Raw genomic sequence first — 14,738 nt, forward strand, 5'->3', positions numbered from 1 at the left:
CACCGAACTTTTCCATTGAATTTGTCCATAAATGGGTAACATAAGCCAGAATATCACCAGTGGATCGACACTGACAGAATCCATACTGGCGATCATTGATCAGACGGAAGGTTTCTAGGTAGTTTAAGAGTTGGCGGTTAATTGATTTTTCTGTTGCTATAGAGAGAGAGAAGTAATTGCAATGGGACGATAATTGGATAGGAGGGATTTGTCACCCTTTTTAGGAACTGGCTGGATATGAGCAAATTTCCAAGCAGAAGGAAAAACACCTTTGGAATAAGAAAGTGAAAAAACGTGGCAAAGAACAGGAGTAAGTTCAGAAGCACAGGTTTTGAGAACAAGTGGAGAAATACCATCAGGGCCTGGAGCTTTCTTAGTATTAAGATTCATCAAAATCCTGACATCCTTTTGACGGAAGACCACAGGAGGCATTGAATGGAGTGTGTTGAGAATGGTGGGAGATGTTTTACGAAGATCATTAATACAAGAGTTGGAAGAAAAATGGGATGCTAGCAGGTCAGCTTTATCCTTGGCTGAAGTGACAACAGAACCATCTGGTTTTGACAGAGGTGGGAGCAGAGATTGGCAAAAGTTGCAGCCAATAGCTTTGGAAAGAGACCAGAATGTTTGGCTACCATTAGGGCAAGAAGCAAGTTTCCTACTCTTAGCCCATTCAAAATCTAGTTTGGACTGATTAATAATTGCTTTACAGTTGTTGCAAGCTTTGATGTGGGCAGAAAATGAAACTGAAGAATTGGAAACAAGCCAGTTATGATATGCAAAATTCTTCTCTTGAACAGCCTTAGCACATTTATTGGAAAACCAAGGTTTAGATAAAGGACAAGATTTTAAAGTGGAATATGGAATAAAGGATTCCATTCCTACAAGAATAATTTCACTGACATGAGCTGAGCAAACGTTGACATCAGAAGATGTGAAACAGTAATCCGACCAAGGAAAAGAAGAAAATAAATCTCGCAGGTCATCCCATTTTGCATTTTTGTAATGCCAAAGAATAAGAGTTTGGGAATAGCCATGAGATAAAGGTTCCATTGGGGAAGAGACAATCACCAAGTTGTGATCTGAGGTGCCTAAAGCACTACTCACTTCGACCATGTACTTTGTAGTGTTGTTTGTGAGAAAAAGATCAAGTGTGTTAGGTGTATGGTTAGGATTGTCTGGTATTGTGGTAACTAAATGAACAATCTGTGTGAGGTCATTAGTAATTGCAAAAGCCTCAGCATCTTGACCAGCTTGGTTGGTGTGACTAGAAAATGGAAGCCAGCTGGAGTTGTGAACATTAAAATCACCAAGGAAAATTACCTCACTGTTAGGAAAGTTGGACTGGAGAAAGTCAAGTTGAAAAGAGAGGAAGTCAAAGAGCTCCAAGTGATTAGTGGAATTGGGAGAACAGTAGAGACAACAGATGAATTTGACACAATGAGGTAGAGAGATTTTAAGCCAGAGAAGATCAAAAAGAGGAGATTCCAAATTACCAAGTCTCTGACAGTGAATATCGGAACAGACATATGCACAAGTACCACTTTGAGGCGAAAGAAATCATACAGCAAATAATTTGGGCAACTGAGATGAGCAGTAGTTGAATCAGCCGATAACTGAGATTCTGTCAGAAAAAGTACATGGGGTTTGGAAGACTGCAGTGGAAATGGACATCGTTGAGATTAGAACCAAGACCACGTATATTTGTGAAATGAATTAGGTGTTTTGGAGGTTTAGGAGGTTTACACACTACTTGGACTCCCTACAGTCACTATCTGGCAGAGTAGAGGTAGCAAGATTATACACTAGCTGATCCGGAAGCCTCCTGGAAAGTTAGGTTCAGTCTGGTGTACTAACTAGCGGCTGGCCTGCGAATGCCGTTTTAGAGCTGTACCCTTGAAATGTAAGGAAGATTGGATCTCACCATGATGTCCATCATAACCTCAAATGTTGTCAGTCATACTGCATGATGGAAGAGATGAGGAAGGGTTCACCGGAACTTAGCTCTGAAGACTAAACATGGGTTCCTCCAATAAGCAAAGTGGTAGTATTGCACCGGTTGATGAGAGTCATCTACCAGCTAGAATTGCCTGGTAACACAGAGGGGTGGCATTTCTCCATGTGGTGTGGGTGCCACACTTTGACCCCTACTTATGTTGGTTCAGACGTGGGTGATCACCCACAGTGTGCTTGCGCATGGGTGTTATACCCAGGATTACTAACAGTCCCACCGTCATGAAGGTGTAAGCAGAGGATTTGGCTGTCACAGACTGTCCAGACTTCACTGAAATTGGATCCACTTGACTTGAGTGCCACCCGAATATCAGTTCCATCAGCGTTTCAGACTCCCAGGTTGCAAGTACAGCTTGTCTGGGCATATCTGAGAGGATGTCTGTGACAACCTGAAGGACTAATCTCTTGTATCCTGAGGATATTTTCAGTTGTGAAGCCTAATTCCACTTTTATGGTTTGACAGATTTTTATAATGTTTATTTTTGGTTAGAGTTAAATACTCATTTTATTCAGGAAATATATAGGAATCAGGTGGATCAGGTTTGTGGGGCCTGAAGCTTATACAATTTTTGGGGCTCTCGTTAAGAAAAAGAATACAAAGTTATGTACGAAGTGAATATTTATTTAGATTGAGAAAAGAAACTACAAATTTAAAAAAGCTGTTGAATACCACAAACATCACAAAATCCAAAAAAATAACATATTTTTATTAATTAACTGCCTGACACACCTCTATAATTCTAGAATGGCCAGTCTGCCTCTGTCGATAGAGAAAAAATATGAAATTGTGAAACACTGAGCGAAATGAAAGACCATGTGATATTGCACGTGCTACGGGCCTAAATGAGGCAATGCCGAGAATTAGAAAGAATGCGGAGAAAATAAAAACAACTTTCATAGCAGTAACAACTCAAAGTGTAATAAAATCCATTAGATCAAGACACAAAGAATTAAGAGAGATGGAACAGCTGTCATCTGTTTGGATAGAAAATCAAAGAAAGAACAAGTTTGCTTACGATAGAAGCAAAAGCATTAGCAAATCAGTGGAGTCCGGTTATTTGGGCCACCGGTTAATCAGGGCAGCCATTTATTTGGGGCAAATCTTAAAAAAACAGAACCCAATTGAGAAAATAGCCAGGGTTTACTTCGCTTAATTGGGACAACATGCCGTTTAATCTGGGCAGGAGACCACAGCACTGAAGACTACCCTACGATTGTCTCCAACCATACCATGTAGTTCGATTGGATTTCTGGAGGTCACATCCATAAAACAATTAGCAGTCACCTGTTTATTGGGCTTTTCTGTTAGTGAAATCTATCATAAACTGATAGTAAACTCGATCTTATTGAAAATTTGCGATAAAACCGACAGCTGGAATTCTGTGGGTTATTATGGTAAAATGTGTTTACACTGCTATGGAATCTTCAATCATATAAAAAAAAAATAATTTTCAGAATCTTCTCTTCATTCCCATTTTTAAAGCTTCGTAACTAGTTACTCCATTCTCACTTGCGCATATCGTGTTACTTGCAATTTGTGTGTGCCGTGTTTTTTATTATTGATTGCTTATCTTTTTACTGTTTTAAATTTTAACCCCCACCTACAAATGTCAGTGAACAAAAATGTCAACTAGTTAGTATGTACATATTAATTATTCAGATTATCACGTATATTCTTCCGAATTTCACGTATCATTTAATTTTTTAATTGGTAAGGTAATAAAGGGTAAATTTGTGTTTAATATATCTTTACTTTTATAGCCTGTGGATAATATTTCTCCTATTTTTGCTAATTAGAATCACTGTTTAATAGAATTAAAATTCAATTCACAAACGTGATCACAATGATCTGCGCTTACTAAACATCGTATAGTGAATGGTACTTTGCTATGGTGAGTCCATTGTAACGTGATTTGATTGTACAGTGAACTAATTGTAAAGCGGGGATCCATTGTATTTTTAACTATTTACATAAAACTTCAGATAATTGGGGCAGCCGCTTAATCGGGCCAAAATGCACTAGTCCCGATGTGTCCCAAATAACCGGAATCGACTGTATTTTGTTACATAATAGTCGTAATAAAATACGTATTTTATTATGATTATTTATTGTGGTTGGTAATGTTTTGGTTACAAATGTGTGTTCAGTCTTGGGTGGTTGGCACCTAACCCTATTTTTCCCATAGGGCATGTTATTTATATTGCACAATTTTGCATTGCACGAGTGTTTCTAGGAACACACCTATCGTGCTATACAAGGACTGACTGTACTTGAGAAGGATTCTGTAACTAATGCTTCTGGCAGTGTCCCAGACCTCACACCACTAGATTACTTTGTGGGGCATCTGAAATTTAATGTCTATATATTATGACTATACCAGTTGTATGTTGTTCATCGTTTGAAGAGTTGATGAAAAACATACAGCTGGAACATGAAAAAGTAGATATTATACGCTGTGTAACATCATGACAAATTACCGCGTTTCTTTGTGAACCCATGAAGAGGCAAAATAACTTTTTGTGGTTTTCATACAAGGTCAGAATATTGTAATACTCTGTACAACCAGGTCAAAGATTAAACTCAAATTTTTAGAAAAGTTAAATCTGCTAGTAAATTCTCCATTTTCATTTTGTCACCCTTATATAATAATAATAATAAAAATGTTTGATATTTTATACACATAAATATATAATGCACACTCTTACAGCACCTGAAATGTGCTGTAAGCATCCTGCATCTTTTGATTGTGGAAGTTCTGCATCTGCTGGTACCAAAGCACACTCATACAGCACCTGAATAGTTTCAGTAGCAATTACTGTCAAACAGGACTTAGTTCACACATTTGTATTTCTTACAGAAAACAAAATATCAATAATACTGTTATATTACTTGAACTTCCAACTGATTATAAATCATTTGAAAGAGAAGCCCTTGCAATAAAAGCAGCTCAACAGGATAATTGAAGTGTGTGAAATTATTGGACACCTGTTGATATCTCTTTGATGTCATTTAAAACAGCTGATGAGGCAATAAAACCCATTTATTAATGAGTTTTAATGATTGAAACAATGCATGTGCTATAAAATATCTTAGCAATATTATGAAGTTTCATAAAAAGTTAATCATTAATATGTGATTTTTGAACCAGTAGGCATTACTTTCTTTCAGTACAAATTCCGTTATAGTATTATATCAGAAAAATGAGGTGAGGAAGGAAGCAAGCAAGTTTATACAGGGTGTTTCAGTTAAACGTTTCAGAACTTCTAAGAGGGGTAGGGTACGTCCTGACAACTCGAAATCATATAGCAATGTGGGGTCGGAAATGCTTTCCTGAAGCGGTGTTGTACACAGAAGCACCATAAAGAAAAGAGACCGTAAGTGAGAAATCGTTTTAATAATACATGAAAAGAAGCAAAAGGTACATGGATTAAAGTAAGTGTTCGAAGTTTCTTCCACGGGCTACAATGCACGCCTCACATCTCTGACGCATGGACATCCGAACATTCTGGAATACTCCAGGCGAATTTCGAATTTCTTCGGCAGCTACTGCGATTCTTGCAACCAGCTCCTCAGCATTGTCAACAGGGGTGTCATAAACTAGCAATTTCATATGACCCCAGAAATAAAAATCAAGACATGATAGGTCGGGTGACCGAGCAGGCCAACGCACGGGACCACCACGTCCGATCCACTGTTGACCAAATGTGACATCCAGGTAGTTACGAACATCTCCGCTATAATGGGCAGGGGCTCCATCGTGTTGGAACCACATTGTCTGTTGCGTCGATGCAGAAATCTGTTTATCTCTCAAAAGTTGTGGCAATACTTGCTGCAGAAAGATCAAGTAGATAGGTCCGGTTAGACGACACGGTAACAGGTAAGGTCCGATGAGGTGATCTCCCATAATACCGGCCCATACATTGACCGAAAATCGAATCTGTGCTGCACGACGTCGTATTGCATGCGGGTTCTCGACCACCCAGATATGGTCGTTATGCGTGTTGAAAATTCCTTCCCTTGTGAAGGAAGCCACATCGGAAAACAACACTTCAGCAGGAAAAAGGGGATTTGTAGCACATTTTCCAAGGTACCACTGTGCGAAAGCAATACGAGGTTGAAGAAACTTCGAACACTTACTTTAATCCATGTACCTTTTTGCTTCTTTTCATGTATTATTAAAACGATTTCTCACTTACGGTCTCTTTTCTTTATGGTGCTTCTGTGTACAACACCGCTTCAGGAAAGCATTTCCGACCCCACATTGCTATATGATTTCGAGTTGTCAGGATGTACTCTACCCCTCTTAGAAGTTCTGAAACGTTTAACTGAAACACCCTGTATAGCATCAGCCAAAAAATAAATTAATTAAAAAATAAAATAAGTACCCAAGGTTACCTTCTCTCCTTTCATTTATCCATTTCTTTTATGTATTTATCCACTCCCTCTTTAAATTTAGATAATCTTCCAACTTCCACAAGATTAGGTAGGAGAGTTTATTCCAAGCATCAACTCTGACTAAAGGAAAAGTTTCAGACAGCTTTATGGACTAGTCTACAATTATCCCCTCTCAATTTTAATTTATGCACCCTCATGTGCACATCACATGACTAAGCATAAAACTTTCCTTGACATTTAGTTTACTCAAATTTTTCAAGTCCTTAATCCTGCAGTGGTGAGACAGCCTGTGAAGTTCCTCTCAAAATAACAAGCTTATGTAATTGAACTGAAGATGAATATGGCTAAAACAAAAGTAATGATGAACAAGTATTCCACAGAAAGGGATATAATGATTGAAGGAGCAGTAATTGAAAAGGTGGAGTCATATACTTATCTGGGACAAGTCATTAGCTGTAATAATGATAAATGGATGGAAGTCAAGAGAAGAATAAATTTTGGATGGATAGCATTCAGGAAATATAGTCACATATTGAGGAACAGTATCCCAATTTGTCTGAAATGTAAAATAATGAACCAGTGTATACTCCCCACTATGACTTATGGAAGTGAATCTTGGGCACTCACCAAAAGAATGGAAGAGAAGCTGAGAACTACATAGCAAAGAATGGAACAAATTATATTGGGAATCAGACTGTTAGATAAGAAGAGAAACACATGGATTAGGCAGCAAACTCAAGTAAAGGACATTCTTATCAAAACTAAAGAACTAAAATGGTCTTGGGCAGGACACATAGCTCGAAGACATGATGACAGATGGACTAAAAAAATAACAGAATGGTACCCAAGAGGAGCTAGAAGAAAACCTGGAAGACAAAGACGGAGATGGATAGATGAAATTTATGAGTTTGTGGGTAGTAAATGGATGGCCATTGCACAAAACAGAAGGAACTGGGAAGTTGCTGGAGAGGCCTTCATCCTGCAGTGGATTGAAAATGGCTGATGATGATGATGATGTTAACTGTTTAGCTGAATATAAAAATATGTAATGTTTTATACCTTCCTAAATAGAAATAAATTTTTACTTGGTATGGTTTTTTTTTTTTTTTATCATCATTTTTCCCAGTGTTATTGTGTGAGAGAACCCATCTGGTCCCACACCACCTTTTTTTTTTTTTTTTTACTTTTAATTGGTAGTAATGCTAATATGAGAACCTGATAGGAATTGGCACTACAAAGCTTAGAATTATGTGTTTTGAGTTTAAGTTGTTTATAGAACTCTCCCACATGATCCATCAATATAATTTATCCACATGAGTTAGTAACAGTTTTAATGGACTTACATGAAGTATTTCTGAATGATTTGTTTGAAAGATTCGTTATTATGTTTGAATAATAGTGTATGAATTACTCCAATACAGAAAGTGATATTCACTAGAGAGTGCCAGAGAGTTAGCAGCATACATAATATTCAAATGCCAAATTTGGAAAAAAAAATTGAAAATTACAGTGAATAATAGTATTAATATTTTAGAGCATAAATCCTCAAACTATGTAAAATTCAAACTATGACATTAGTTAGTGCATTTGCATCATTATTACACAGTTGAATTTTTTAGACAAACCAAAGTTGGTTCACTGGCATCATTATTGTAACATCTCATATTGTGAAATCCTTCATGAGTTGCCCTCCTTTTACTTCAGATAAGTAAATATAGTAGCTAATATATATTTCTTTCAAAAAAAAAATTTAAACTATTTATACACATAAACAGAAATATATGTACATGTACGTTTGAAAGGTTTTGCTGGTGCTGTATAAACTTGCTATTCCTAATACTAAAGAAAAAAAAAAGAAGTTTAATTTGATTTTGAGCATTATAAATTTTTATATATGAAATTTTTTGCAGTAGTATTCCAGACTGTCTCTGTTGTCCTGTCTCTGCATACATTATCAATAGTGGTGGTAAACCTCCAGATGAATAGCAAACACCACTTTACTTCAAGTCACTTGCGAGAAGGAACAGATGAAACTTGCTGTATTATTGTACAATATTTTTGGTGGTTTTTTTCCATCGGAGCAAGAGTGTTAGCATTAGTTCTGTTTGCTGCTGTGTTTAAGTACTGGGTATTTTTAATTTCTGCACTTCATGTTGTTACTATTTCATTTTGTTTGTTTGTGAACCATTCTCACCAGACCCTTCAGAGTTTAATTATGTCTTTTTTTATGAGTTTGATATTTATGTTTTGCTTTATAGAATATAATGTACGATTTGATGCGTTAGGAAAAGTAATATGTTTGTACTTTCTATATTATGGTTTTACATTTTGTCAAAATATGTGCATGATCCTTAGTGCATATTTTTTGGCACAACCACATTATTGGTTTTATCTTCCTGTACTAATATTTCACTTTTTGGGATTCTTTCTTGGAATATTATGCATGCTATTTTATTTAGGACTGCTGCATCCCTTTTATTTGAAATTGATAAAGAAAAATATACAGATTCAAACCCCAAGTGAAAATGCTTAAAGTGCTAATACATTGTGTTTTTCTTTACAAGAATTAAAAATTTATTCTGTAAATAGAGGAAGCAAAAAGCCTTAAAAGTTACTGAAAACAGTGAAATGTGAGTTTTGTATATTTGGAAATTTTCTGTGAAAAATGCTTGGTATCTAAGTCATTGTAATAATGTATCATATCCATTAGATTTATTTTATTTCATTTGAGAATGATTACGAATTGATTCTTGCTAATATAAGTGTTCTCTTTATGTATATAATTTATCATGAACTGATTACAGAAATGCGGAAAAAAAAAAAAAATAGTATATAAAAAGAGCCACATTGCACCTTAACTTAAAACTGCCACATACCATAGTTGCCTTGTAGTCGCTTCATAAAATATATACAATATATTCTTTTATGATATTCATTGCTGCATTCTTATGCATCTTCATATTTAACAGCAAACAAAAAAAAAAAAAAAAAAAAAGAACAAGTTTCCTTGCAACTTTCTCTTGCAAATTTTTTCTATAATAAAACTATTAGCAGTGAAGAAACTTTTTAGCAACACAAAGTGAAAACTGTTTACTGTGATATTAATAAAACTTAACCACTTGTATTTATATACAAACTTACCGTAAAAAACAATAGTAAATTTCTCTATTCATATGCAGTTCCTGGAAAAGTGTTAAGTGTATAAAGGTATCCTAGTATTTTGAGTATAGAAAGGTAGTTGATTTCAGCAATAGGTTAAAAAAAAAAAAAAAAAAAAAAAAGCTAATCACGAGCAGTAAAACCATTAAAAAAACGTGAATTTCACGTACAGTCAACAACCTGTTATTTGCTCATCTGATGGACCTTGAGTATAGTTGTCTAATTTGTGAATCATGTTAGTCTTTAGAGTATTCTCAGTAATTTCCTGTTTTATTTTATGTTAAATTATGCTTGTTTGACTGAATTAGTTTGTTTTTATATAAATATGTACAGGCTTAGTAATGCAGTGTTCCTGCAGCATGTTTGTAGGTCACTTGTTTTGAACTTTGAACCAATTTTCCCATAAGAAACAATCTAATATATCGAGAGAAGTTGACCTAACCTGGTGAACTGCCAGCTAATATTTAAAGTACAGTCAGTCCTCTTATAACATGTGTTTACACTACACTGATTCGATCATACACGATTTATAAATAGGGGAACAATATCATATATAACATGAACCGAATTCACTTATGCATGATTTGCCTTTGTGTTTACAAGAAATAGCAGTCAAACACAGAATCATCCCAACTGAACGCAACACGATAGCAATGAAGAGAAGATTCTGAAAATAAATTCTGAACTGATTATTTTTTATATCAGTCAAGCGGATGCACATTTCACCATAATAACATAAAAACCCACACAACTGCAGCTATCGGTATTATCGCAAATGCAATTAGATCGAGTTTGCTACCAGTTTATAGCAGATTCCACTAGCAGAAACGCAACTGGAAATTGTTTTTATTGTTTGATGGTAGTAACCCCCAAAAAATGTGCCTTAGTAAAATGTGAGCTAGTGAGGTGTTAATAGTGTGTCTCTACCTTTATGGCAGAGACACACTATTGTGTTGTTTATTCAGTTGCTACACGAGGCAGCTTTGTTTATGTGTATCAAGCGTGCCTCCTCATTTTGTAATTGCACTTTATTTCCTAAAAATGAATAAAATACTTAAAAGGTGTGAAAAGGAAGCGTCCTGGTAAAGACACTACAGGTTCAGAGAGAAAAAGGAAAACAATATCAATAGACAGAGGCAGACTGGGTCAAAAATTCTTATCAGGGAAAATTTGTAGTGGCCTCAAACTAGTTTATCACCAAAATCACACTTCTGGCCTCCGGCCCATCGGGGTTTCCCCGATAAGGTTTATGGCCAGTCCGCCTCTGTTAGAGAAAAAATATGAAATTGTGAAACACTTTGAGCAAAATGAAAGAATGTGATATTGCATGTGCTACATGCCTGAATGACGCAACGCCGAGAATTAGAAAGAATGCAGAGAAAATAAAAACAACTTACATAGCAGGAACAACTCAAAGTGTAATAAAATCCATTAGATCAAGACACAAGAATTGGAAAAGATGGAACGGCTGTCATCTGTTTGGATAGAAAATCAAACAAAGAACAAGTTAGCTTACGATAGAAGCAAAAGCATTAGCAATATTTTATTACACAATAGTCGTAATAAAATACTTATGTATTTTATTACGATTATTTATTGTTTGGTAATGATTCGGTTACAAATGTGTGTTCAATCTTGGGTGGTTGGCACCTAACTTTATTTTTCCCATAAGGCCTGTTATTTATATTGCACGAGGGTTTCTAGGAACACAACTATTGTGCTATACGATGACTGACTGTACTGCTTTGCAAGTATTTACTCATATCTTAATTTGGTAATAAAGCCCTGATGCAGGCATTTTAGGCCTTATTCAAGGATATTTGAGAATGTGTGTTATAGATGTTAAGAGTTAGTGTATATGCACAGTAGTCATTTTACTTTACCTGGAAGTATGCCAGATTCTGTTATTTACTTATGTGTAATTCTAAAGATTAAAAATAAGGCTCCAGTTTAACGTTCCGTATGATCAATGATCACCAATATGGATTCCGTCAATGACAATCCACTGGTGATATGCTGGCTTACGTTACTCATTTATGGTCAAATTCAATGGAAAAGTTTGGTGAAACACAAGCAGTTGCTCTTGACATCTCAAAGGCTTTTGATCGTGTTTGGCATAAAGGTCTTCTAAACAAGCTTCCATCTTATGGTTTGCCAACTGTTTTTTGTAATTGGTTATCAGTTTTCTCTCTGATCGCTCACTGAGGATGATGGTAGATGGCTCTTTGTCTTCTAACTTCTCCACTAATGCTGGTGTTCCCCAAGGTTCAGTTCTTTCCAGCACTCTTTTCCTTTTGTATATTAATGACCTTCTTCCATTGACTGGAAATCTTATCCATAGTTTTGCCAATGATAGCACATTGCATTCCACTTTCCAGTTCGAGAAACCTCGCCCTTCTCAATCAGCTTCAACTTCTCAAATATCCGCTACCAATTCCTTAAATGCCAATCTCCAGGTAATTCTCCAGTGCGGCAAAGACAACTTAGTTTATTTCAGTCCTTCTGAAACTGTCCTGTGTTATATCTCACAAAAAGAATAGGATTCTTCTGCTCCTATGCTTATCTTTGGTGACACTCCAATTTCTAGGCAAGATGATATATTTCTTTTGAGGATTACTCTGACTTCTAATCTTTCCTGACACAAGCACATTACAGATATTACTTCTTCTGCATCAAAAAAACTTGGTTTTCTCTTTCACTCTCAGCGTTACTTTTCTTCCAAACAGCTGTTCACTCTGTACAAATCGCAAATCTGCCCTACCATGGAATATTGTTCCCACACCAGGGGCAGTGCCCCCAAAACCTCTCTCAGGCTTCTAGATTCCATTCAGAAGAGGGCAGTTAGGTTAATTAATGACTCACCTCTAACAGAGTCTCTCCACTCTGTCTCATAGACGTACTGTTTTTGCTGCATGCCTTTTCTTCAAATACTTCCATGGGCACTGTTCTTCTGAATTGACTTCTATAATTCCTGCTCTCTCTTTCAAAATAGTCTGAACATATACCACCACCAGCCAACATCCATTTACTGTCCAACTTCAAACTCACAGAACTAACTTTTCATCTTCCTCGTTTATTCAGCTGCTGTTTTCTGGAACAACCTTCATTCATACATATTTCTTGAAAATTACAGTCTACAGAAGTTCAAGCCTAATGTCAACAAATATCTTCTTTTGTCTTCTCCAACCCAAACACAGTACTAAGTACTATAGGTTCTAATACCCCTCATGTTTGGAGTTTTTATAAAAAAAAAAAAAAAAAAAAACATTGAGTGGTTAGTTTAATTAATCATTAAATTCCCTTCCCAATGACATACTTTTTATTTTTATTCTTCATTTATATCACTTAGTTCAACTTTTCTGTCAGAAGTACATGGAACAGTGGGGACTTCATCTGGGTTTGATCAGATATACCCAAAGTAATTAAAACACATATGAAATTCTTTTATCTATTACACTACTGACTTAACTGTTAATTATGTTTATAATATCCTGACTTGCAGTGCTAGTTAGTTATTTGGGCAATTACTTATTTTTGTACCTAAAAATTACTCGTACCTTCATGCACCTTACAATAAATATCATATTTATTTATCTTTGTAGATGAAAGATTCAAGGCCGATACCATGAACAAATATATATTTGAGAATGGTTTTGCCTATATATAACAGATGTGGTTCTGAACTAATGAAGCCTATTTAACCTAGAACTTAGTTAAAAATAATACAAAGGGTACTACTAGGAAAGTTTTGCAATATGACGCAACAATGAATCACAGGAAGCTGCTTGTTGCTGCATGTTGAGACATGTTCATACGTGCATAGTAGCCGCCGCGCCAAGTCAATGGGCTCAGTTATTCATTAGTAGTGAGAGTGTAAAGTGCTTGCGATGGCATCGTGGTCACGAAATGAGATAAGGACAGTTTTGCGGTATAATTTCGTGCGTGGTTTAACCATAGACCAGTGCTTAGAAGAAATGACTCTTGCACTAGATGATGATTGTCCACATCGTACAACGATATTCAGGTGGTATAGAGAATTCCAAAGGGGAAATTTCACTCTGGAGGATTCTGAGAGGCCGGGAAGGCCAGGAACGTCAGTTACGGAGGAAAATGTTACTGCTGTGAGGAAAATGCTTGACGAAAACAGGCGAGTGACCTACCAACAGATAGAGGATACTTTGGGCCTAAATGCACCAGCAATTCGTTCGATTCTGCAAGATCATTTGCACGTGAAGAAACTTTGTTCTCTCTGGGTGCCGCATCAACTGACTGAAGAGCAGATGACACGACGTGTGACTTGGTGCCGGGAGATGTTAAAAAAGTTTGATAAGGGACAATCTCGGTATGTGAACAACATCGTGACAGGTGACGAGACTTGGCTGTACTATTACGATCTGCCGACCAAGGCTCAAAACAAAGTTTGAGTCTTTGATGATGACAACACACCCGTAATTGTCAGAAAATCCCGATCTGTAAAGAAGAAAATGATAGCTGTATTTTTCAAATCGAGTGGAATTGTGGAACGTGTTATTTTGGACACGCAGAAGGTAGTCACAGCTAAGTGGTATACTGAACAATGCCTGCCTAAAGTCATTGGATCTATGAAGAACCTGCGGCCAAAGTCAAGAATGGACACCTGGTACCTCCATCACGATAATGCTCCAGCTCACCGCACCAAAGCCTGCACCGAATATTTGACCACGACAGGACTGAAACTTCTCGAGCACCCTCCCTACAGTCCAGACCTTGCTCCCTGCGACTTTCACATGTTCGCGCATGTGAAAATGAAGCTAAAAGGGAGGCGGTTTTCCAGTGATGAGGACCTTACGGGCTTGGGACAATGAGTGTGCTATACTCCCTAGTGAAACTTGGCAGAACTGGTTTAAAGATTGGTTTCGGAGGATGGAGAGGTGTATTGAATGTAGAGGAAATTACTTTGAAAAAATTAAACAAAGCTGTATTGCAAAACTTTCCTAGTACCCTTTGTATATAATACCAATGGAAAATGGTATAAAAAAAAAGAACTAATACAATAATAAAGAACAAGTTAGGTAATGAAAACAGTGCATTACATTTCAGGTGCATTTGATTTTTTTTAATTGATTTTTGTTTTTTGTGAAAAGTGAATAACTAATTAACTTTATGCCAGTTAATTACTAATTAACTAATA

The 14,738-nt window shown here is 36.3% G+C and overlaps 1 protein-coding gene across 1 annotated transcript in view; it reads left to right on the plus strand.

The window, feature by feature from the left end:
* Positions 1 to 14,738, plus strand: part of LOC150087948 (uncharacterized) — a 44,701-nt gene that overhangs the window by 12,683 nt on the left and 17,280 nt on the right. Inside the window, exon 3 of the mRNA XM_090369974.1 lies at positions 8,320 to 8,699. Within this exon, the coding sequence (XP_090226100.1) occupies positions 8,320 to 8,699 (380 nt within the window). The remainder of the gene's footprint in view (positions 1 to 8,319; positions 8,700 to 14,738) is intronic.

The sequence above is a fragment of the Mastigoproctus giganteus genome, chromosome 3 (assembly GCF_048544385.1).
Source record: "Mastigoproctus giganteus isolate SK-2022 chromosome 3, ASM4854438v1, whole genome shotgun sequence".
NCBI classification, from domain to species: Eukaryota; Metazoa; Arthropoda; class Arachnida; order Uropygi; family Thelyphonidae; genus Mastigoproctus; species Mastigoproctus giganteus.